Source organism: Nerophis ophidion, linkage group LG20, assembly GCF_033978795.1.
Source record: "Nerophis ophidion isolate RoL-2023_Sa linkage group LG20, RoL_Noph_v1.0, whole genome shotgun sequence".
In the NCBI taxonomy this organism is placed as follows: Eukaryota; Metazoa; Chordata; class Actinopteri; order Syngnathiformes; family Syngnathidae; genus Nerophis; species Nerophis ophidion.
The window spans coordinates 30096663-30123886 of record NC_084630.1 but is presented as its reverse complement, the minus strand read 5'-3'; the positions used below and the strand labels follow the sequence as shown (position 1 = coordinate 30123886).

At 39.0% G+C, this 27224-nt stretch overlaps 1 protein-coding gene across 1 annotated transcript in view; it reads right to left on the bottom strand.

The window, feature by feature from the left end:
• Positions 1-14097, bottom strand: part of taf5 (TAF5 RNA polymerase II, TATA box binding protein (TBP)-associated factor) — a 36464-nt gene extending 22367 nt beyond the window's left edge. Inside the window, exon 1 of the mRNA XM_061880956.1 lies at positions 13983-14097. Within this exon, the coding sequence (XP_061736940.1) occupies positions 13983-14001 (19 nt within the window). The 5' untranslated portion in view covers positions 14002-14097. The remainder of the gene's footprint in view (positions 1-13982) is intronic.
• Positions 14098-27224: the final 13127 nt, after the last annotated feature.

Here is a 27224-nt window from a genome sequence, read left to right as displayed (position 1 = left end):
TGTTTTATTTTATTTTATTAATTTATTTTTATTTTTATTTTTCAGTTTCCCCCCCTGAGGGATTGCCACCTTATTGTGGTCAGGGGGTTTGCGGTCCTCAGTGACCGTAAGAGCTATACCAGCAGGAGCTTAGTTTTCAGGTGGGACACCCAAGTTGGACAGGTCTAAGGTATAGGCCTGACAAAGTGCAATCCACTACTCCAGGTTGGGGTTGGACACATAGCTAAAGACCCATTTCAATGAAGAAAGCATCGTTACTATAAGCACAGGAAAAAAAGTGCTGGAGCATGATGTGTACACATGATGCCCCCTTCACATTTCTGACTGCCCCCTCATAAAAGCATGCCTAGAACCGCCCCTGATGTAAGTTCATAAAGTGTGAAAAGAAATGCAACAATGCAATATTCAGTGTTGACAGCTAGATTTTTTCTGGACATGTTCCATAAATATTGATGTTAAAGATTTATTTTATTTGTGAAGATATGTTTAGAATTAAGTTGATGAATCCAGATGGATCTCTATTACAATCCCCAAAGAGGGCACTTTAAGTTGATGATTACTTCTATGTGTAGAAATCTTTATTTATAATTGAATCACTTTTTTATTTTTCAACAAATTTTTAGTTATTTTTATATCTTTTTTTCCAAATAGTTAAAAAAAGACCACTACAAATGAGCAATATTTTGCACTGTTATACAATTCAATAAATCAGAAACTGATGACATAGTGCTGTATTTTACTTCTTTATCTCTTTTTTTCAACCAAAAATGCTTTGCTCTGATTAGGGGGTACTTGAATTTAAAAAATGTTCACACTGAAAAAAGGTTGAGAACCACTGATGTACTATGTTAAGTGGCCTTGTTTAGGTAATTGCATATTTCCATTTTTTCAGAAACATTTTTCAAAACAATGTATATTTTATATGTTCACATAGATCGGGGGTCGGCAACCTGCGGCTCTGGAGCCGCATGCAGCTCTTTAGCGCCGCCCTAGTGGCTCCCTGGAGCTTTTTCAAAAATGTATGAAAAATGAAAAAGATGAGGGGATGGATGGATGGAAAAAAATGTTTTAAATTTTTTGTTTTAATATAGTCTCTGTCGGGGGACAAAAATGACACAAATCTCCCTAATTCTTATAAAGCACACTGTTTTAATAATAATAATAATAGATTGTGTTTGTAAAAAGCACTTTATGTAGAGCAAACAACCTCAAAGGGCCACAGTGTAAAAAAATAGTAATAATAAAAATAAATAAAATATAAAACTAGAAACAGCCCAATAGCTACAACCAGCATGCATGTCCATAGAAAGGCTTTTTTAAAAAGATATGTTTTTAAGCCTTTTTTAAAAGCATCCACAGTCTGATGTGCCCTCAGGTGGTCAGGCAGAGCATTCCACAGACTGGGAGCAGCGGAGCAGAAAGCCCGGTCTCCCATTGTTCAAAGCTTTGTCCGTGGAGGTTGGAGGAGGTTAGCCTGTATGGAGCGGTGGTGTCGTGTGGAGGATTTGGGGGTGAGCAGTTCCTTGAGGTAGAGGGGGGCATTTCCATGGAGGCACTGGTGAGTTAGTATGGAGATTTTGAATTCAATCCTGAATGGAACAGGAAGCCAGTGAAGGGATTTGAGAGTTGGTGTGATGTGGTCATGTTTCCGCACTCTCATCAGGATCCTCGCAGCACTATTTTGTACTACCATGAATTGATTAACGTGAACCCCGACTTAAACAAGTTGAAAAACTTATTCGGGTGTTACCATTTAGTGGTCAATTGTACGGAATATGTACTGTACTGTGCAATCTACTAATAAAAGTATCAATCAACCAATCAATCAATCAATCAATGTACTGCAGCTTCTGGATGTTCTTGCTGGGGATCCTGACAAGAAGTGCGTTGCAGTAGTTTTTATTCAACATACTTCACTGATTCGAGTATTTATTTGGCGAGCCCCGTTTTGTCCTACAAATTTTGGCGGTCCTTGAACTCACCGTAGTTTGTTTACATCAGGGGTCACCAACGCGGTGCCCGCGGGCATCAGGTACCCCGTAATGACCAGATGAGTTGCCCGCTGACCTGTTCTAAAAATAGCTCAAATAGCAGCACTTACCAGTGAGCTGCCTCTATTTTTTAAATTGTATTTATTTACTATCAAGCTGGTCTCGCTTTGCTCGACATTTTTATTTCGAAGAGAGGCAAAACTCAAATAGAATTTGAAAATCCAAGAAAATATTTTAAAGACTTAGTCTTCACTTGTTTAAATCAAATCCATTCCAATCCACTTTATTTATATGGCACATTTAAACAATAAAATGTTTCCAAGTGCTGCACAACAATATTAAAAACAACATTCAAATACTATCCTGAGCACCACCAATGACTGAATAAAAACAAAAAATAAATAATAAATAATAATAAATAAATACATATAAAACCAGTATAAAAAGACAATATAAAATAAATATGATTAAAAACGATTTTAATAAATTCCTTTATTTTTTTACTTTGCTTCTTATAACTTTCAGAAAGACAATTTTAGAGAAAAAATTCAACCTTAAAAATTATTTTAGGATTTTTAAACACATATACCTTTTTACCTTGTAGATTCCTTTCTCTTCTTTCCTAAAAATTTAAATCAATGTTCAAGTAAATTCATTTTTTTTATTGTAAAGAATAATAAATACATTTTAATTTAATTCTTCATTTTCGCTTCTGTTTTTTCGACGAAGAATATTTGTGAAATATTTCTTCAAACTTATCATGATTAAAATTAAAACAATAATATTGTGGCAAATCTCGAAAATCTGTAGAATAAAATTTAAATCATATTTCGAAGTGTTTTGAATTTCTTTTAAAAATTTTGTTCTGGAACATCTAGAAGAAATAATGATTTGTCTTTGTTAGAAATATAGCTTGGTCCAATTTGTTATATATTCCAACAAAGTGCAGATTGGATTTTAACCTATTTAAAACATGTCATCAAAAATATATATTTATTGTGAGAAGTCATTAAGATGATCAGTGTTTCCACAAAGATAAATATCATTAATTATTAATAATAACATAGAGTTAAAGGTAAATTGAGCAAATTGGCTATTTCTGGCAATTTATTTAAGTGTGTATCAAACTAGTAGCCCTTCGCATTAATCAGTGCCCAAAAAGTAACTCTTGGTTTCAAAAAGGTTGGTGAACCCTGGTTTACATGTACAACTTTCTAAGACGTGTTTTATGCCACTTCTTTTTCCGTCTCATTTTGTCCACCAAACTTTTAACGTTCAATCAATCAATGTTAATTTATACAGCCCTAAATCACAAATGTCTCAAAGGACTGTACAAACCACTACGACTACGACATCCTCGGAAGAACCCACATAAGGGCAAGGAAAACTCACACCCAGTGGGAGGCCAGTGACAATGATGACTATGAGAAGCCTTGGAGAGGACCTCATATGTGGGCAACCCCCCTCTCTAGGGGACCGAAAGCAATGGATGTCGAGCGGGTCTAACATGTTACTGTGAAAGTTCAATCCATAGTGGCTCCAACACAGCCGCGAGAGTTCAGTTCAAAGCGGATCCAAGACAGCAGCGAGAGTCCCATCCACAGGAAACCATCCCAAGCGGAGTCGGATCAGTAGCGTAGAGATGTCCCCAATCGATACAGGCGAGCGGTCCATCCTGGGTCCCGACGAGCGGTCCATCCTGGGTCTCGACTCTGGAAGCTAGTACTTCATCCATGGTCATCGGACCGGACCCCCTCCACAAGGGAGGGGGGGACAGAGGAGAAAAAGAAAAGAAGCGGCAGATCAACTGGTCTAAAAAGGGGGTCTATTTAAAGGCTAGAGTACACCAATGAGTTTTAAGATGGGACTTAAATGCTTCTACTGAGGTACTGGAGCTGAACGGAAAACGCTCTATAGCCCGCAGACTTTTTTTGGGCCGGAGTCTTTTGAACGCAGATTTTTTGCCGGGACATATGGTACAATACAATCGGCAAGATAGGCTGGAGCTAGACCGTGTAGTATTTTATACGTAAGTAGTAAAACCTTAAAGTCACATCTTAAGTGCACAGGAAGCCAGTGCAGGTGAGCCAGTATAGGCGTAATATGATCAAACTTTCTTGTTCTTGTCAAAAGTCTAGCAGCCGCATTTTGTACCAACTGTAATCTTTTAATGCTAGACATGGGGAGACCCGAAAATAATACATTACAGTAATCGAGACAAAACGAAACAAACGCATGGATAATGATCTCAGCGTCTTTAGTGGACAAAATGGAGCGAATTTTAGCGATATTACGGAGATGAAAGAAGGCCGTTTTAGTAACGCTTCTAATGTGTGACTCAAAGGAGAGAGTTGGGTCGAAGATAATACCCAGATTTTTTACAGAGTCACCTTATTTAATTATTTGGTTGTCAAATGTTAGAGTTGTATTATTAAATAGAGGTCGGTGTCTAGCAGGACCGATAATCAGCATTTCCGTTTTTTCAACGTTGTGCTTGAATGCACAAAGGTGAGTTTTGTTGACGTTATTGACGTTGTGGAATGCTAATCAGACATATTTGGTCACTGCATGACTGCAAACTAATCGATGCTAACATACTATTTAGGCTAGCTGTTTGTACATATTGCATCATTATGTCTCATTCATCATATTTGAGCTCATTTAGTTTCCTTTAAGTCCTCATAATTCAATTTGTATCTCATGACACACTACCTGTATGTAATATGGCTTTTATTTTTTTGTGGCTCCAGACATATTTGTTTTTGTATTTTTGGTCCAATATGGCTCTTTCAACATTTTAGGTTGCCGACTCCTGACATAGATGCACAAATCCTATGTTATACTAACAGTAGCAAGCATTTTCCACATGTAGAAAAACATACAATTTTGTGCCAAAAGTCATTATTTGTCATACTCTCCCAATTGTAAATGCCTTTGCAAAGATTGCAAACTTATTAGTGGTGTTTTCACATTAATTAATTGATTGGTTGAAACTTGTATTAGTAAATTGCACAGTAAAGTACATATTCTGTACAATTGACCACTAAATGGTACTACACAAATACATTTTTCAACTTGTTTAAGTCGAGGTCCACGTTAATCAATTCATGGTACACACCTGACCAATTGTTGCATGCTTGGGTCCTAATTTGGCTGCACCCTAGCAGAACACACTTTCCCTCCTCTGGCACAAATTGGAAGATGTGGACCAAAACCCAAAACCAGTGAAGTTGGTAAAGTGTGTAATTCGTAAATAAAAACAGAATACAATGATTTGCAAATCCTCTTCAACTCAGATAAATTGAATAGACTGCAAAGACAAGATATGTAATGTTCAAACTGAAAAACTTGTTTTTTTTTTTTCAAATAATTATTAACCTAGAATTTAATGGCAGCAAACACATTGCAAAAAAGTTGGCACAGGGGCATTTTTATCACTGTGTTACATGGCCTTTCCTTTTAATATCACTCAGTAAAGGTTTGGGAAATTAGGACACCAATTTTTTAATTATTTTCAGGTCGAATTCTTTCCCATTTTTGCTTGATGTACAGCAGAAGTTGTACCTCAGCTACCTGTAGGTCTGGACTACAGGAAGCCCAGACTAGTACCCGCACTCTTTTACTATGAAGTCACGCTGTTGCAACACGCGGCTTGGCAGATATATACATATATATATACATATATAATTGGACTTGGACTTAGACTTCCTTTTATTGTCAATCAAATTTTAACTTTACTGTACAGATAATAACTAAATTTTGTTGCATTAGCTCGTTGTAGTGCAGGATAAATGAGCAATAAGGTGAGTTTATACCAAAATGGATACATGGATGATACAGCAGAGGATTGGGAGAATGTCATGTGGTCGGATGAAACCAATATAGAACTTTTTGGTATATACTGAACTCGACGTGTTTGGAGGAAGAAGAATACTGAGTTGCATCCCAAGAACACCATACCTACTGTGAAGCATGGGGGTGGAAACATCATGGTTTGGGGCTGTTTTTCTGCTAAGGGGACAGGTTGATTGATCCGTGTTAAGGAAAGAATGAATGGGGCCATGTATCGAGAGATTTTGAGCCAAAACCTACTTCCATCAGTGAAAGCTTTGAATGGTTGACCAAATACTTATTTTCCACCATAATTTACAAATAAATTATTTAAAATTCCTAAAATGTGAATTCGTGGATTTTTTTTCACATTCTGTCTCTCACAGTTGAAGTGTACCTATGATGAAAATTACAGACATCTGTCATCATTTTAAGTGGGAGAACTTGCACAATCGCTGGCTGACTAAATACTGTTTTCCCCCACTGTAGTATTTAGGCCACTATAGCATAGGTTTAAGACAAGTACCATTTTCTACCACTTGGAGGCAGTTTAGTCATACAACACCTCTGTCCTCCTTGGGAGCCCCAACACAATGACCTTCTTTAATATTATGTCAAAGATGTTGCAGAAAAGACAAAGGAAAATGCTGCCAGATACCCCACCCTGAATGCATCAATATGGTGAGAATCATCCGAGTAATGGTAGCGTCATTATTCTCTTTTGTCCTTTTTCCTGATTAACTTGAAGTTTTGTAGCATCTACATTGGGCCTACAAATGTAAAAAAAAACAGACACCCTATTTTTCTTAATAACCAGTTCCTTTAAATGGGAAATGCACATTCAGTTTTAATTTCAAAGCATAATTGCTCGTTGGTACATTTGGACAAAAGAAGGGTCGGCAGCACAAGCAGAAAGCTGTTGTGTAACACTGCAGGGGGCTTGTTTGATGGCTGCGGAGGAACACCGGGGTTTACATCATCATTTCAGGGTGTGGTCACCTGTGGAGAGTCATTGCATAGCTGCTTCTCATTGTATGTCAAAAACAAAAGGTGCGTCATTCAAAGATACGATAAAGTATTGGCAATGCCATATGTGTTTTTGATGTTGGCAGCAATAAAAAGCTATTTCAAATTCTGGATATGTGACATAAAGCGAAGCAGGTGCGATGAGGCATGGCAGCTTTTACAATTCACTTCATACAGTAGCACCCCATAGTTGAAATTAATGTGCCAAGGTGCATTTATGAAAACAAACGCGTAAAAGACACAGTATACGCTCCAACCCATGACTGTACTCTGATTTTCCAATTTAGAGATACGGGAGGAAACAAGTATGCAAAAATGAAGGCATTATATACACAATATATTTATCCTTTTGGTTATTTTTTTGTGCTAAAAAATAAAAGTGAACTGTTAAATGTGAACAACAGACCACTAACATTGCATTTTAGATTAAAATTTAGTTTATTTAAAAAGGGACAATACACATCCCACAGTGTTAGATTCAAGAACTCCTTCCTTCCACACTCCAACCAGCTGTATAATCACTCGCCATACAGCAATAGAGGACATCTGTCTATTACCTGATGTTAGCTACCTCTCTTTGTTTATAATGTAAATTTTCAGTTGGATATACTCTCTATTTTATGCTGCCTCCCTTTTTTGTTGTTGTTGCTGCAGCTGTTACATATACTGTAACGCCCTGAGATTGGTAGGTTGTGAGTTCAAACCAAAGACCATAAAAATGGGACCCATTACCTCCCTGCTTGGCACTCAGCATCAAGGGGTTGGAATTGGGGGTTAAATCACCAAAAATGATTCCCGGGCGTGGCCACCGGTGCTGCCCACTGCTCACCTCACCTCCCAGGGGGTGATCAAGAGTGATGGGTCAAATGCAAAGAATAATTTCGCCACACCGAGTGTGTGTGAGACAATCATTGGTACTTTAGCTTTAACTTTAATATTGTACATGGTATTTGGGATTTGTTACATATTGTACATATTATATAACAATATAATATAATACATCAATATGTATCATATACTGTATATATATTATATACTGTATGTATAATATATCAATATTACATATTTTATATTTTATATTGCTGCTATGGTGCATTTTTAGTCTACTTAATAACTGCGTTATCCTTTCCATCCTTACCCTTTTCAGCCTTTGTAACAATTTCGAAGAATTTCCCTTGTGGATCAATACATTTTGTCTAAGTCTAAGTCTATATTAACAAACATTTGACATGTAAATATGTGACATTATAGCCTAAGGCAGTGGTTCTCAAATGGGGGTACGCGTACCCCTGGGGGTACTTGAAGGTATGCCAAGGGGTACGTGAAATAAAAAAAAAAAAAAAAAAATTGAAATAGCAATTCAAAAATCCTTTATAAATATATTTATTGAATAATACTTCAACAAAATATGAATGTAAGTTCATAAAATGTGAAAAGAAATACAACAATGCAATATTCAGTGTTGACAGCTAGATTTTATGTGGACATGTTCCATAAATATTGATGTTAAAGACTAATTTTTTTGTCAAGAAATATTTAGAATGAAGTTGATTAATCCAGATGGATCTCTATTACAATCCCTAAAGAGGGCACTTTAAGTTGATGATTAGTTATATGTGTAGAAATCTTTATTTATAATTGAATCACTTGTTTATTTTTCAACAAGTTTTTAGTTATTTTTATATCTTTTTTTCCAAATAGTTCAAGAAAGACCACTACAAATGAGAAATATTTTGCACTGTTATACAATTTAATAAATCAGAAACTGATGACATAGTGCTGTATTTTACTTCTTTATCTCTTTTTTTTCAACCGAAAATCCTTTGCTCTCATTAGGGGGTACTTGAATTAAAAACATGTTCACAGGGGGTACATCACTGAAAAAAGGTCGAGAACCACTGGCCTTAGGCTTATTTACGTCGTCAGTCCCTTGGAAAGTTGACGTCAAAATGAAGACAAATGTATATGTTGTTATTCAAATCACCTGACATGTAAAGTGGGGCAAAAAGGTATTTAGTCAGCCACCAATTGTGCAAGTTCTCCCACTTAAAATGATGACAGAGGTCTGTAATTTTCATCATAGGTACACTTCAACTGTGAGAGACAGAATGTGAAGAAAAATCCAGGAATTCACATTGTAGGAATTTTAAAGAATGTATTTGTAAATCATGGTGGAAAATAAGTATTTGGTCAACCACTCAAAGCTCTCACTGATGGAAGGAGGTTTTGGCTCAAAATCTCACGATACATGGCCCCATTCATTCTTTCCTTAACACGGATCAATCGTCCTGTCCCCTTAGCAGAAAAACAGCCCCAAACCATGATGTTTCCACCCCCATGCTTCACAGTAGGTTTGGTGTTCTTGGGATGTAACTCAGTATTCTTCTTCCTCCAAACACGACGAGTTGAGTTTATACCAAAAAGTTCTATTTTGGTTTCATCTGACCACATGCCATTCTCCCAATCCTCTGCTGTATCATCCATGTATCCATTTTGGTATAAACTCAAATCGTCGTGTGTGGAGGAAGAAGAATACTGAGTTGCATCCCAAGAACACTAAACCTACTGTGAAGCATGGGGGTGGAAACATCATGCTTTGGGGCCGTTTTTCTGCTAAGGGGACAGGACGATTGATACGTGTTAAGGAAAGAATGAATGGGGCCATGTATCGTGAGATTTTTAGCCAAAACCTCCTTCCATCAGTGAGAGCTTTGAATGGTTGAGCAAATACTTATTTTCCACCATAATTTACAAATAAATTCTTTAAAATTCCTACAATGTGAATTCCTGGATTTTTTTTTCCACATTCTGTCTCTCACAGTTGAAGTGTACCTATGATGAAAATTACAGACCTCTGTCATCATTTTAAGTGGGAGAACTTGCACAATCGGTGGCTGACTAAATACTTTTTTGCCCCACTGTATACTTTGTGTATATATATATATATATATATATATATATATATATATATATATATATATATATATATATATATACACATACATTTATCAATTTTTTTAATGTAATTTTTTTATATACATGTTACAGGTTGTATATATTTTATTATTGAATGTATCAAATGTGACGCCTTTGGCTTATTTAAAGGATTACATGGATTCAATTCTTAAAGATGTCAATAAACTCAATAATCAATCTCTCAATCAATTCAAAACACAGTACAGAGTATTATTAATATTCAGAATATTAAAATGTACATTTCCAAGATTTAAGTGCCAAAGGTGCTGTTGCAAACACAAATCTACTTTGTACATTACATGAGTACATAAAACAACTGATGGAATACACATTTGATAATATACACTTCCATTTTGTAGCCTCGATGAAGATAATGCAATGAGTGAGGGGGAAGAGGTGATAGACGCATATAGTAGCCTCTTTTCACACCTCACTGGTGACTTCAATCTGTGTGTGCGCCTCCTTTCTTTCTCTTTTAAGAGGCACATGCGTGTGGCTCCTCCCAACACATGCAGCAGCCTATTCCTACTGTATATGAAACAAAGCGAAACCCCAAAGAAAAACCTTTCTAGATGTTCAAAATGCGTCCCAGGCTTATAGGATATTGACATTTAACAGTCAACCTCCCCTGCAGCAGCCGCACACCAGCGCTCCAAATTAAGAGGCCATTGTTGTGTTTACAGGAGAAGCGATGGAAAATGTATCCTCTAATTAGACAGCTGTAAATCAAAATGGGCGTCGCCGTGCTGGGATTGAGATGCATTTCATGATTGGGAGGCGTGATGTATCATTACTAATATCGCTGCAGAGCTGGCATGTTTGCATGTGAGGCAGCCATAATGCAGGGGGGGGCACTTGTAGGGCGTGGCGGGTCCACAGTCACTTTTATTTCTGAATCACTGCACGCTGCATGAAGGTTACGATAAATTCACCGTGTATTTTTCATTACTGTGGCGGTCCAAATGTATTGAACATGCTACAAAACTGTCTTGAAGATGACTCCATCTCACTGGATGTCCTCCACATAGTCAACATGGCACTAAAACAAGGCGTGCCCTGCCTCTCCTCTCTTTATTTCTTTAATATGTGTTTTTTTGCAGCTTGTCGGTGCGTCAGCGTGTGGAGCAAAAACAAAAAAATCAAGGGTGCTGCACTTTTTTTTTGAAAACCTTCTCTGGCTGCTTTTGAGGCGTAAACGGTCAGGCGGTGCGGCAGGGGTCCCCCGTGGCGTTGCAGGTGTAAATAATTCATGAGGTGTGACTCTCGGAGGGAGGTGGGAGCAGCTCAAGGAGAAGGGGAGTGAGGGAGAGGAGAAGATGAAGGAAGAGAAAGGAGGCTGCGTATATGTGGGTGGTTGGGGTTCGGAGGATAGGAGGAGCGGTGTGGCACCATGGGGAGCACGTGGTACCCTCGGAACGCATGTTAGATGCAGAAAACATGAAAATAGACTGAAAACATGTTGCATTGTATATTTGTGTCTAACTTGTTTATGTATTTGACATTTAAAGGTGCAGGTAAATGCAATGGGGCTCTTGTGCACAAAGGAATCAGAGAGAGCGTTTTGCCCATCCGAGCGGAATAATGGGTGTGAAGGCAAAGGAGCGGCTGCAGCTTTTCTATTCGGGTGATGAAATGAAACGGGGATCTGCATTATTCAATACTGACCTAACTGGAGAACTGAATCCTGCACGCAGGTTGGAGGCCTTATGGAAGGACATGTGCTATTACAAGGGCTGGAATGAAATCCATCCCCACTGTGTATTTATTTGTACTAATAACGCGATTTGTTAGCGACTTTGCAACTTTGTCCTATGTCTACAACTTTCCCGCACATTTTGGCCAATCAAATGTCAATCAATCAATCAATCAATCAATGTTTATTTATATAGCCCTAAATCACAAGTGTCTCAAAGGGCTGTACAAGCCACAGCGACATCCTCGGGACAGAACCCACAAAAGGGAAAGGAAAAACTCACAACCCAGTGGGATGTCAATGTGAATGACTATGAGAAACCTTGGAGAAGACCGCAGATGTGGGTGACCTCCCCCCACCCCCCCTAGGGGAGGCCGGATGCAATGGACGTCGAGTGGGTCTAACATAATATTGTGAAAGTCCAGTCCTTAGTGGAGAGTCCAGTCCCTGGTGGGGCCAACAGGAGACCATCCTGAGCGGAGACGGGTCAGTAGCGCAGAGATGTCCCCATCCGATGCACAAGCGAGTGGTCCACCCCGGGTCCCGACTCGGGACAGCCAGCCCTTCATACATGGCCACCGGACCTGCGCCCCCCCCTCCACAAGGTAGAGGAGGGCAGAGGAGAAAAGAAAAGAAACGGCAGATCAACTGGTCTAAAAAGGGGGTCTATTGAAAGGCTAGAGTATACAAATGAGATTTAAGATGGGACTTAAATACTTCTACTGAGGTAACATCTCTAACTGTTACCGGGAGGGCATTCCAGAGTACTGGAGCCCGAATAGAAAACACCCTATAGCCCGCAGACGTTTTTTGGGCTCTGGCAATCACTAATAAGCCGGAGTTCTTTGAACGCAGATTTCTTGCCGGGACATATGGTAGAATACAATCAGCAAGATAGGCTGGAGTAAGACCGTGTAGTATTTTATACGTAAGGAGTAAAACCTTAAAGTCACATCTTAGTGCACGGGAAGAGGGGTTGGGGGTTACTGCGGATGTCGTTATGGCTTTAGCAGCCCTTTGAGACACTTGTGATTTAGTGCAATATAAATAAATATTGATTGATTGATTGATATAAAAGGTATATACAGTAGAGGCGTAATATGATCCAACTTTCTTGTTCTTCTCAAAAGTCTAGTAGCCGCATTTTGTACCAACTGTAATCTTTTAATGCTAGACGTAGGGAGACCCGAAAATAATACGTTACTGTAATTGAGACGAGACGTAATGAACGCATGAATAATGATCTCAGCGTCACTCTTGGACACAATGGAACGAATGTTAGCGATATTATGTTATTAAATGTGTGTCCTTGCAGAGAGCAGTGTTTTTCAACCTTTTTTGAGCCGAGACACATTTTTTTTTATTGGAAAAATCCAGAGGTATACCACTGGCAGAAAACATAAAAAAATGAAACCCAGCAGCCGATCTTGACAGTAAAAAGACAATCTCGCAATTGTTGGATATAAATTCAAACCATAACCAAGCATGCATCACTATAGCTCGTCTCAAAGTAAGTGTGCTGTCACCACCTGTCACATCACACCGTGACTTATTTTGAGTTTTTTTTATGTTTTCCTTTGTGTAGGGTTTCCTATTTTGTTGTTGATTGTCATGTCATGTACGAATGTACTTTGTGGACGCCGTCTGCTCCAAACGCTGTAAGTCTTTGCTGCCGTCCAGCATTCTGTTTTTGTTTACTCTGCAGCCAGTTTAGTTTTAGCTTCATTTTGCATAGCCTTCCCTAAGCTTCAATGCCTTTTCTTAGCGGCACTCGCTCTTTGTTTATATTTGGTTTGAGCATTAGACACCTTTTTACCTGCACGCTGCCTCCTGCTGTTGTCTGCATATTGTGATCACGACAAACCATGTTTCCAACATCTACAAAGCAATTAGCTACTTGCTGCCACCTACTGTTATGGAATAGTATTACACAGTTACTCTGCCGAGCTCTAGACAGTACAGACACTCAACAACGGCACATTTGTGGATTATAATTACTGGTTTGCATAAAATATTTTTAACCCAATAAAGTGAAATTATATAATTTCCCACTACACACCAGACAATATCTCAACGTACGCTAGTCTGCTACGGCACAGTGGTTGAAAAACACTGGTGTAGACGAAGCAGAAACCGCAACCTGCAATAATCTACTCATTATTGCTCAAAGGATACAATTGTCATCCTCCTCTCCGCAGTTCAGACCAACTTCCGATTCCCATAGTAGAGCTAAGCATTCAGTGTAATCAAATACCGTATTTTACGGATCACAGGGCGCACCAGATTATAAAGCGCACTGTTGACGAATGGTCTATTTTTTAAATCTTTTTTCATACATTAGGCGCACCGGATTATAGGGCGAATGAAAGGAGTCATATTATCAATATTTTTTTCTAAATGTAAAATACTTCCTTGTGGTCTACATAACATGTGATGGTGGTTCTTTGGTCAAAATGTAAACATACATTGTGTTTTACAGACCATCTTCAAGCCGCTTTCTGACAGTCGCTACAGGATGCAAGGTTTTGTGGGTGGTCTTATTTACGTGGCTCATCTTCAGCAGCGTCTTCTCCCCGTCATCTTTGTTGTAGTGGTGTAGCGTGCAAGGACGGGAGAGGGAAAAAAAGGGTGTCAAAAGATGGAGCTAACTGTTTTAATGACATTTAGACTTTACTTCAATCAATAACAGAACAGTATCTTCTCATCCAGTAACAACAACACAGGAAATGTGTCCCATGAAAAACCATCTGACCGGAACTCTAATAACCTAAGTTCCTTGGGTGAATAATGTAAACTCACTACACTGGTATGTTTTAGCGCTTTCATAGCAAGTTTACTTACAGATATAAGTAAGAACTTTACAATACTTTATATTAGAAATGGCAACTGTGGAGGATCAATGTCCCATCATACGAAGATAGAGAAAAAGAGGAGGCTGATCGACGAAGGATTTATGCAGATCCCAAATTCAGATCAGCAGGTACCAGAAGGTAAGTACAGTTGCTTTTGCATAATATTGTGAAACAAAATGGCAGATAATATGTCTTACCTTATACACACACCACAATAATACTTGTATGTTTAATGCGACGGCAATCCATCAAGTGGTGCGGCTTCATAAATGGGTTGTACTTGCATAGCACTTTTCTACCTTCAAGGTACTCAAAGCACTTTGACACTACTTCCACATTTACCCATTCACACATACATTCACACACTGATGGAGGGAGCTGCCATGCAAGGCGCCAACCAGTACCCAACAGGAGCAAGGGTGAAGTGTCTTGCTCAGGACACAACGGACGTGACGAGGTTGGTACTAGGTGGGATTTGAACCAGGGACCCTCGGGTTGCGCACGGCCACTCTTCCACTGCGCCACGCCGTCCCGAAGTTGTACTAAAACTTTTTGATAGATTTTTGAGCGCCGTGTGTAATGTTCTATATTCTCAATGGAACATTTAAAATGTTGGAATTGTTTACTTGAGACATATTGCCATCATAGTGCAGCCTACACTTATCTCTTTTGTTTGACTTCCATCTACTGGTCACACTTATCATTACACCATGTACCAAATAAAATAGCTTCAAGGTGGGTAAGCTCAACCAAACTTATTCCTTAAATGATGCACTAGTTGAAAGTGTATCTTGTGTATTTTTATGTTGATTTAATAAAAATAATTAAAAAATAAAAAAAAATGAATAAGTACTTATTCCATACATTTGGCGCACCGGCTAATAAGGCGCACTGTCGAGTTTTGAGGGGAAAAAAATCATTTTAAGTGCACCTTATAGTCCGGAAGATGTGGTATATAAACAATTGGCAACACACACCAGCATCCTCGCTTCCTACAAACGTAGTTTAAAAGTGTTTAAGTATTTATTTAAACATTATTTATCCAGGGTTAGTCAATTAAGAGCATATTTTCGTTTGCAATGGCAACCTAGGATAGAGGCAACATTCTAGAGATATATTAATATCTGATCGTCCCTCATTTACCCCAAAAATTACCGTTACAGATCGCTCTTAACAGTTCACAAACACTGTTAACATACGAGGGGGAATGTGTTAGATCCATTCATCCATCCATTTTTTTACCGCTTTTCCCTTTTGGGGTTGCTGGTGCCTATCTCAGCTGCATTCGGGTGAAGGCGTTGCACACCCTGGACAAGTCGCCCCCTCATCGCAGGGCCAACACAGATAGACAGACAACATTCACACTCACATTCACACACTAGGGCCAATTTAGTGTTGCCAATCAACCTATCCCCAGGTGCATGTCTTTGGAGGTGGGAGGAAGCCGGAGTACCCGCAGGGAACCCTGTGGGTAATGACATTACATGGACAAAGCTAAGACCTTCTGAAGGAAAATTCTGTGGTCAAATGAAACAAAAATTGAGCTGTTTGGCCATAATACCCAGCAATATATTTGGAGTAGAAATGGTGAGGCCTTTTATCCCAAGGAACACCAAACCTACTGTCAAGCATGGTGGTGGTAGTATTATTATGGTCTGGGCCTGTTTTGCTGCCAATGGAACTAGTGCTTTACAGAGAGTAAATGGGACAATGGAACAGGAGGATTACCTCCAAATTCTTCAGGACAATCTCAAATCATCAGCCCGGAGGTTGGGTCTTAGACACAGTTGGGTGTTCCAACAAGACAATGACCCCAAACACACGTCAACAGTTGTAAAGGAATGGCTAAATCAGGTAAAAGTTAAGGTTTTAGAATGTCCTTCCCAAAGTACTGACTTAGATGTGTGGACAATGCTGAAGAAAAAAGTCAATGTCAGAAAACCCACACATTTAGCTAAACTGCACCAATTTTGTCAAGAAAAGTGGTAAACAACTTAACAAGAAGCTTGCCAGAAGCTTGTGGATGGATACCAAAAATCATCTTATTGCAGTGAAATTTGCCAAATATTAACATTGTAATATATATACTTTTGACAAAGCTGATTTGGTCGCATTTTCAGTAGACCCATAATAAATTCATAAAAGAACCAAACTTCTTGAATGTTTTCTGTGACCAACAAGTATGTGCTCCATTCACTTTATCACAAAAAATAAGAGTTGTATAAATTATTGGAAACTCAAGACAGTATGTTATTTACAGGTGTATGAAAACTTGTACATAGACTTTAACACATCCAACTATATCACCCACCTGAAACCTTATCCTCGCCAACAAAGAAACCTACTTTGCTAAAGAAGCTGCCAAGTATTTGTCAGAATAATTATGTATTTATTATGATCATAACTTTATGCTTGAGGGCCGTTACTATAAAGTATTGTCAATTTGTGTTGAAGTGGTATTTCTGTATTTGTGCAGAGCTAGCAATCCAAAAGATTTTTTATCAGTGTTTTGTCCAGACTCGGCCTGCTGACTGCCATGGCCGAACATTGGGTACTGGGACCTGACCAAGCAGAGACTGGGCGATAGCACCAAGTGTCAACATATTTGCATTTTTGTATAATCATATATTGTTTCTAACTGGAGTTGTCGAGTCTACCTCCTTCCCTCGGAGACAGAGATGTATAACGGACTTTCCTAATAAATAGAGGCGCACAGGCTTGATTTTTAGAATGTAGTTTGGATCTGTAAATAGAATACAGCCCAAAACACATGTCTCCTCATCAGCTAAATAGAACTCTGTCTCTGCATGATTCCTCGCTTCTTGTCTGATTATTAGATGTCATCAGTGTTTGAACCTGACAGTATTTCAAATTGCCAACATTTATTTTTGTGTGCTAAATATGTGGTGACATTAATGAATAAAGCAGGAACCCTTTTGGTTGAATGGTACGCTTCTTTCATGGCAAGGAACAAGGGTTCGATTCCTGGCCAGGGTTGCATCATGAATGGCATTCAGGGTAAAACTAAGTCAAAATCGGTCATGTGATTTACTCCCGTAGGCTATTGCTGACAATGAAAAATCAGCTGGAGTAAAATAAAAGCATGAACATGCATGCAGGAATTATAGATTTATGAATTATTGTTCCCTCATAGAGTGTGGATACAAAGTAGACCTCTTGAAGGACATCTATAATTAACTGGCTGTTAAAGATTGGCACAACTTTGATAAATCTCTAGAAGCTGTTAAACGTATCTGGACTTGATCCCTATCTGTATGCGTAAGCACCTTTAGCATTAAAGGTTATCAGTTCATTGAGGTCGGAAGGGACTGAAATGTCCACATTTTTTTTGTTATCTTGGAAGCAATGACCAGAGCTGGTTATCATACAATTGCACGAAAACATCCTAAAAACGTGCTTGGGACACAAAAACAAGTGAAGGGCGTTTTCCTTTGTCACCAGCATTTGATGACACGAGAGGAGGGGCAGGTGGATGGCCTGATGGGAATGTCCTTGGGGAATGACTCTTATGCGCAAACACAATGGCAGAAGGTGCGTGGTCACACAATCACCGACTGGTGAGCTAAATGATGACATTTCACACACACTAACGGCAGCAGAGATGGGGAAGTGGGAGCAAACACGAGCTCATGCAGCACATGGCTGTGCTTGTGTTCATGTTGTATTCCAAGGATTTACTTTACTGTCATACCAGCAGACAACATTGTGTACCTGAGTTCCCAGATTCAGCCCATCACAAGAACAATAGTATGTACATAACTTACGTACAATAGAATAGAAATAGGAGATTCTAAATAGCATAGGTTATTGTAATCGATTCTAGATATATTTAATATAAAAAAATAATAAATAGTGAACTTGAAGTGTAAATACAATGTAAAAACACAGACAGCAAACCAAAACAATTAAATATTTAGCATTAAAGCCCAGTTCAGTTTTATAGGGTTCTAATTAGCATTTGAAAAATCACAACTATCAAAATAACAACTATACAATATTAGTGCCTCAAAATAAAGGAGTAACCCAACCCCCGAAAAAGAGTGTTATTTCCTCTTGAGAACCAGCATCCTCTGCAGGTCTTATTCTTTTGTCAGAGTTGCACGTATACGAAAAGAGCCATGTTGTTATGATCCGCTGCCCGGATCATTCCATAGTCTTGTTTTGTTCCATTTTTGTATCACTCTCTGTTGTTTGACTTTCTTAGTTCCTGTTTGTTCTGTCACCATGGTTGCTTATTGCTTTCACCTGTCCCTTGCTTTTGATGCACACCTGTTTTTTGCTAATCAACATCCTTATTTAAGCCAGCCTCTTCTGTTCATTCGCTCTCGGATCCTGATTTGCATACACGCAACAAGTGACGACTGATAGCTTTCGTGCTACGCCTAGTTTTTCCCTAGCTCTCATGGTAGAAGTTTTTGTTTTGCCTTTTGTGCCCTTGTGCAAGTTTGTTGCCTATTTCCCTAGCTCCCTTGCTAGCGCTTTTGTTTTTTTTCTGCCTAGTACAAGTCTTTCTGTTTCTTAGTCTGTTTTATTTATTAATAAATCTTTGTTTCTTACCGTACGCTGTGTTCTTGCCCGACCGCATCCACAAAAGTACAAATTCGGCATCATCATGCCGAGCAAACGTCACACATGCTATGCAAAACACAAATATCCATTAAAGAAGTACTCTCAGGAGGATATTGTGTTGTGTTTTTACATTTTGAAATGATGTACCCATGCTATTGAGGTTTAACAAAGGCACTGAAAGAAAATATCGGCCCTTTGGTTGTAGTAATAATAACACTTAAATGTGTGTGCTCAATTCACTGTTAATACAAGTTTCTTACTAAGATTCCAACAACAAAAAGGATAAAGTAATTTACTTTCCATAAAAATATTTAGTGTACTTGTATTTAAATGTGAAGTACATAAACTATCCTTAATATAGATATAATTTAGAAATATACATATAATATACTCAATAGAAGCATTCAGAAATACTTTATTATTATTAATCCCAGAGGGGAAATTACAATTTTTAGCACAATCCCATTCAAGATCAGACAAACATTACTGGGAGACAGAACAGGATCAAACATTACAGGAGAAAGAACAGGATCCCTGACGGGTCTGCCAACTTGCCCTTACAAAGACGTTGAAATACAGGTAAACAATGGGGGGGGATCCAGACTGAGGCCAAGGAAAAAAACAACTCATAGCCATAGCACACATCAAAGATAACAAAGGACATTAAAGACATTAAAAGAGCAGTGTCAGGACTTTGACTTGGATTTGTTTTGCTTCTTCGATACAGAAGAAATTTGGAACGAGCCAGACATGAATGTAAGTACATTGTTAATTTATTTAAACACTACAATACAAAAACAGGAAAACAAAGGATGCGCACAATGGCGGATAATAAACTAAACTAAACTCCAAACAAACAGCACAATGGCATGACTATATACAAATAAACAAAATATACTATCTTTGGTACAAAACAAACCAAAAACTTGCACTGAGGCATAAATACAAACATAAATCTTACGTGGCGTGGTCAAAACAATGAACAGCGTGGCAAGGCATTAAGGTCGGCAAGGATAGGTAGGTGTGTGGTCATGAGGGTTCAATACAATCAAAGTTGCCAGGATGAGGACGGAAACTGAATGGTTTAAATAATGACTATGATGATGATTACTAACAGGTGTGAGGCTGAGAACAGGGGTGTGACTTGGAGACTAGGTGGAAACTAATGAGTAACTATGGAAACAAGCAAAATGGGAAACAAGAGTCCAAAAAACAAAATATAACATGATCAAACATACAGTAAACCTGATTCACAGGCATGACAAGCAGAGCTGGTGCAACCAGCCATTTCTACATACAGCTATGAATAAAAAGTAAAAGAAACATACACTGTGGTGGCCTCTGCAATGTTCCACGCCATTGTCTGCTGGGGTGGAGGGAGCATGGTCAGAGATAGGAGCAGACCCAACAAAGCAACCAATAGAGCTGACTCCACTCTCGGCCGCCCACTAACTCGGCCAGTGTCCAGTCCGCATGGATGAGCGAGGATGCGTCTAAGGGGACTGAGGTGTCCGATACCTGCTCATTCAGCCAAGAATTTAAGTCCCATCTTAAAACTCATTTGTATTCTCTAGCTTTTTTGCAATTTTTTTCATGTTTCATTTGTTTTATACCATTCTTCTAATTTTGACAGTAGCGGTTTTATTGACTGTTAAATGGGCCGAAAATAGACCATTTTGTACGCTGATGAGGGGATTCAATGCACAGTAGTGTGCAAGTGTGTTTCTGTATTGTATCTCCAGCCGTGTCCATGCGGTGACATCAATTACGGTATTTTGAGAGGTGAAGTCGGACTAAATAGGAAATCACTGAAGACCTAGGTGAGAAAAGCACGGCCCGCCACTGCCTGGTCAGGTACGATTAATTACTTGTAGCACTTAGTAACAAATTGATTGAATATAAGTCCCTTCTAAATGTCACCTTTTCTGGAATGATAATTGTATTTCTTTCAGTTTCAGTTGTCATGTTTCAATTGGGCCCATTGTTAGAAAACCTTAGTAATCCACATGACATTTCCACGTGGCTGAGACATAATGGGGCGTCCCCACCCTCTAAGATCATGTAATTATTGTGAAAAAAACAATCGAGTGAGAACAGTGTCATATTCACTGAAGCCTACCGATACAATATTTTACCTTCTCATTCTCCCAGCATTCCACAAAGCTGAATGATGTAATTGAAACAAAAGCCGGAAAGCACATCTGTCTCTTTATAAGGTTAAATGAATCTGTCTCTGTCCATTGCCTTTCTCTCGTCAAAAGCCCTTTCTTCTGTCTTCATCATTGGTTCAATAGTCACTTAAGCCAAATGTCTCCTTTTCACACCGTGATCCTATTTCCCAACAGTCCTATAATTTTTCCCACCTTGTACCTCCATGACTAACAAGTTATCCCCTTTCATATGTCCCTGTTTGAAAGATTTTATGTGGCCCACGAAAGCCTGGAAATAAAATGCTTTAGTATAGTACTTTATCCATTCCATCCATTTTCTACCGCTTATTCCCTTTCGGGGTCGCGGGGGGCGCTGGCGCCTATCTCAGCTACAATCGGGCGGGAGGCGGGGTACACCCTGGACAAGTCGCCACCTCATCGCAGGGCCAACACAGATAGACAGACAACATTCACACTCACATTCACACACTAGGGCCAATTTAGTGTTGCCAATCAACCTATCCCCAGGTGCATGTCTTTGGAAGTGGGAGGAAGCCGGAGTACCCGGGGGGAACCCACGCATTCACGGGGAGAACATGCAAACTCCACACAGAAAGATCCCGAGCCTGGATTTGAACCCAGGACTGCAGGACCTTCGTATTGTGAGGCAGACACACTAACCCCTCTGCCACCGTGAAGCCCATAGTACTTTATATTTTATTTATTTTCATATATACATGCTTGACTTGTGATTTCAAAAGCAAGTTATACAAGAAATTTTGCATAGATTATGTTTTACAGATCATCTTTAATTCGCTTTCTGACTGTCGCTTCAGGAGGAGCCGTTTTGTGGGCGGTCGTATTTATGTGGCTCACCTTCGGCAGCGTCTTCTCCCCGTCATCTTTGTTGTAGCGGTGTAGCGTGCAAGGACGGAAGTGAAAGAAGTGTCAAAAAGATGGAGCGAACTGTTTTAATGACTGTCAAACTTTACTCCAATCTACAACGGAGCAGCATCTCCTCATCCGGCTCACTAGTGCAATAACGCCGGAAATGTGTCCCGTGAAAAAAACGTCCGACCGGAACTCTCTTATAATTAAAGTTCCGTGGGTAAATGATGTAAACTGGTAGTTTTTAGCGCTTCCATAGTTCAAGTTACACAACAAATTTTACTGTGAAACAAAAATAGTTTTCAATTTACAGTAATTCAACGTAACTACAACAACCGCAGATTATAAGATATAAAACTGGCAGCTCAGTCGCCAAAATGTACAGTGGTACAGTTTTTCCATTCATAGTAATACATGTAAAAGCAACATCTGTAGATTTTTCAATTAAAAAAAAAAAAAAAAGGCCAGTCATTCCCCATAATTTTACCGTAAAAAATAAGTGGTACCATTTTTCATTTGCGGTAATTTGATTGATTGAATTGATTGAAAATTTTATTAGTAGATTTCACAGTACAGTACATATTCCGTACAATTGACCACTAAATGGTAAGACCCGAATAAGTTTTTCAACTTGTTTAAGTCGGGGTCCTCGTTAATCAATATGTGGTAAATACACTGTACAAACCACCATATATTTTATGGTCAAATTCTGGCGACTGACCCGTCAGGTTTTTAACCGTAAAATAAGAAAAAGTACAAAACCCAAAACCAGTTAAGTTGGCACGTTGTGTAATTCGTAAATAAAAACAAAATGCTGTCACGAAGTGGTGGTGACGAACCCCAAATGCAGCGATGACAGGCTTGGTACATGAAAACATGATTTAAATGTTCAAAAAAAGGCAAGGAAAACACAAACCAGAAACCAGGAAACAGCAAACAGGGAGAGGAGTCGGGATCCAGGGAATAGCTCATCCTCACAGCATACCAAAAAAAAAGGCAGTCCACAGCATACCGCAAACAATACTCCAGCACTGACTGAAGGGCAAGGCAGGTTTAAATAATGCCTCTGATTAGTGCTCAGGCAGCAGGTGAGCGGGCGAACACTAATCAGAGGCAGGTGGAAATAATAAGTAACTAAAACAAACAAGGGTGCACAAAAAACAGGAACCGAAGGAGTCTTAAACAGAAAATAACAAAAAACATGATCCAGACCACAGATCATGACAAATACAATGACTTGCAAATCCTTTTCAACTTATATTTAATTGCATAGACAAAGATGAGATACTCAATGTTGGAACTGAGAATTTTTTTTTTTTTTTTTGCAAGTAATCAATACCTTTGAATTTCATAGCAGCAACACATTGCAAAAAAGTTGGCACAGGGGCATTTTTACCACCGTTTTACATGGTTTTTCCTTTTAACAAAACTCAGTAAACGTTTGGGAACTGAGGAGACCAATTTTAAAATTATTTTCAGGTGGAATTCTTTCCCATTCTTGCTTGATGTATAGCTTAAGTTGTTTAACAGTCAGGGGTCTCTGTTGTTGTATTTTAGGCTTCATAATGCGCCACACATTTTCAATGGTAGACAAGTCTGGACTACAGGTAGGCCAGTCTAGTACACACACTCTTTTAATACAAAGCCACGCTATTGGAACACGTGCAGAATGTGGCTTGGTATTGTCTTGCTGAAATAAGCAGGGGCGTCCAGGAAAAATATGTTACTTTGATGGCAACATATGTTGCTTTAAAACCTGTATGTACCTTTCAGCATTAATGGTGCCTTCACAGATGTGTAAGTTACCCATGCCTTGGGCACTAATACACCCCCACACCATCACAGATGCTGGCTTTTGAACTTTGTGCCTAAAACAGTCCGGATGGTTCTTTTCCTCTTTGATCCAAAACCTTATGCATGAACCTTATTATTTGATGCTTTGGTATTTGTTCAACACAAGTACCCAACATTGTCACATTCCCAAGACCCAAAAGATCAAATCCAACATAGGTCCTTTATGGTTTTGTTATTTTTTGGTAAAGTTAGGGATCAAAATAAACAAAAAAAGGTTACATTTTGAGCTTTTTTGGCTGCTAATTCTCAGATGTGTGCATTAGAGATGACAAAAGATGTGTCAATATACTTAAGACCCACTGTATATAAAAGGTAAACAAATAGTGTATATTTTATAGTGATTTATCTCATTAATAGTTATTTAATTTATGTTTATGCTGAGGGCCAATAAAAAAAAGTTTCTTAGCTTACCAAAGTCGCACTAAAACATTTTGATGGATTTTTGAGTGCTGTGTGTAATGTTCTATATTTTCGGTGGAAAATATAGAACACCTATATTTTCCACCGAAAATAAACTACATCCAGGCATGAGATGGGAGGTTGTGTGTGGGGTTAGTGAGTCCCAACTAACGTCTATAAAATGCACACAAAGAACCGTTTGCACCTTCTCTTGTGACTGGCGGGTGGTCAGCGCCATAAAGCTGAGCGGGTCCCTGGGTAAATGGGGCGCGGACAAAAAACAGGACGGACTAAGTTCAACAGTCCAGTAAGGCAATTAGTCTAGGAGAACGATCTCTGATATAAAATACCCCTTCCAAGCCAGCGTGGAAGGTGTAGGCTAATAACCAGCATGAAAAGTAGGCCAAATGGCAGAAGCATGCTGAGGCTTTCGTCCAGCAGTGGACTGACAACGGCTGATGATGATGATATAACATTTGGTTACGTTTACTTGAGTCATATTGCAGTCTACACATAGATCTTATGTGTGACTGCCATCTACTGGTCACACTCATCATTTCACCATGTACCAAATAAAATTCCTTTGGGGTCAATTGACACAACCAACATTTCTGCCACACATTAGGCACACCGGGTTATAGAGCGCATTGTCGAGCTTTGAGAAAATGAAAGGATTTTAAGTGCGCCTTATATTCCGAAAAATACGGTACAATGATTCGTTCAAAGTGCAACAGTTGCAGTTTAAACAGTGTAACAAGTGCTACATTTTTGTGGACCGCGGCAATACCATGGGTGGTATAGCTCGGTTGGTAGAGCGGCCGTGTCAACAACTTGAGGGGTTCCAGGTTCAATCCCCGCTTCCGACATCCTAGTCACTGCCGTTCTGTCCTTGGGCAAGACACTTTACCCACATGCTCACAGTGCTAACCACACTGGCTTAAATGGAACTTAGATATTGGGTTTCACGATGTAAAAGCGCTTTTAGTCACTAGAGAAAAACCGCTATATAACTATAATTCACTTCACATTAAAAAATTCCTCATATTTTACAACATCCCCTTTCTTTCGGAAAATTTTCTTTCTTTTTTTCAAATGCAATGTATGGTTAGGACACTCCTAATGTAGCTGAATGAAGCAGTGCAGTTATACACCACTATAAATAACAACCACAATCACAAAAACATTTTCAATTAAAACCTGTTTCACAATTAAATATTTGTAATATTTATAAAGGCAGAATTAATGTGCCATGTCTCTTTAGATTAGGCAAGTGGTCACAATATTGTGGCTGCTCTGTGTACGTAAGGATGTAATACAACACTGCTACCCTGCTGTTATGTGTGGCCATGCAAACCTTTAAATTGCTTTTTAATTAATAGCCTATCCTGCTCCATCGATCTTTGTTGGCTTGCGGCCACCTCAATGACGTCACATATGGACACACTTAAACCTTTCCCTTTAGCCACCTAATTGAGGTAGGCCGGTATAGTATCTTAGCCGATGACCACGCCTAAATGAGCATGTGGAAAATCCGCTGGAAAATTTAATTACGACCGTGTCAAGATAATGGAAAGCCTGTGGTGTTTTTTAGCCAGTCAATAGCTGTTTATGTGTGTAGAGTGACACAGTATATCATCCTGTAGGCAGACTGCCAGGAGGCAGGGAATGGCAGCAGTCAGCACTCAGGAGATGGAAGATGAGAGCAGGGTGAAGCCAGCACACCTATTCTGTCGTCCTGGAGATGGCATCCACCGAGAGTTTGAGCAGTTGGGGGAGTGCACATTTTTAAATTGTTAAATACCTGGGATCGACTACATGTTCCAACAGTGTTAATAATGTCTTATATATGCTTAAACATAATGTGTTGCAGTTAAAAGGTATTGCAGTTATACAAAACCCAAAACCAGTGAAGTTGAGACATTGTGCAAATGGTAAAAAAAAAAAAAAAAAAAGAATACAATGATTTGTAAATCCTTTTTAACCTATAATCAATTCAATATACAGCAAATACAAGATACATAACGTTCGAACTGGAAAACATTGTTATTTTTTACAAATATTAGCTCATTTTGAATTTTATGCCTGCAGCATGTTTTAAAAAAGCTGGCACAAGTGGCAAAAAAAGACTGAAAAGATTGAGGAATGCTCATCAAAAATATTTGGAACATCCAACAGGTGAACAGGCTAATTGTGAATAGGTGGGTGCCATGATTGGGTATAAAGGAAGCTTCCATGAAATGCTCAGTCATTCAGAAACTTGGATGGGGGGAGGGTCACCTATTTGTGAAAAAATGCATGAGCAAATTGTCTAACAGTTTAAATACAACATTTCTATTGCAAATAATTTAGAGATTTCACCATCTACGGTCTGTAATATCATCAAAAGTTTCAGAGAATTTGGACAAATCACTGCACGTAAGCGATGATATTACAGATCTTCGATCCGTCAGGCGGTACTGCATCAAAAAGCAACATCAGTGTGTAAAGGATATCACCACATGGGCTCAGGAACACTTCAGACAACCACTGTCAGTAACTACAATTCGTCGCTACATCTTTAAGTGCAAGTTAAATGTAAATGTGAAAGCCTTTTATCAACAACACCAAGAAACGCCGCCGGCTTCGGTGCGATCGAGCTTATCTAAGATGGACTGATTCAAAGTGGAAAAGTGGTCTGTGGTCTGAGGAGTCCACATTTCAAATTGTTTTTAAAAACTGTGGAAGTCGTGTCCTCCTCAACAAAGAGGAAAAGTACCATCCGGATTGTTACAGGCGCAAAGTTCAAAAGCCAGCATTTGTGATGGTATGGAGGTATAGCAGACTAGTTTTAGTTAATAAGTGGTTGGCTAATTTTTGTAAAGAACAGGGATTAACATTTATTGATAATTGGCCCTCTTTCTGGGTCAAACCAGGCTTGCTGAGGAGGGCTGGCCTTTACCCTAACCAGGAAGGCGTCATCACTATTACTAGAAAT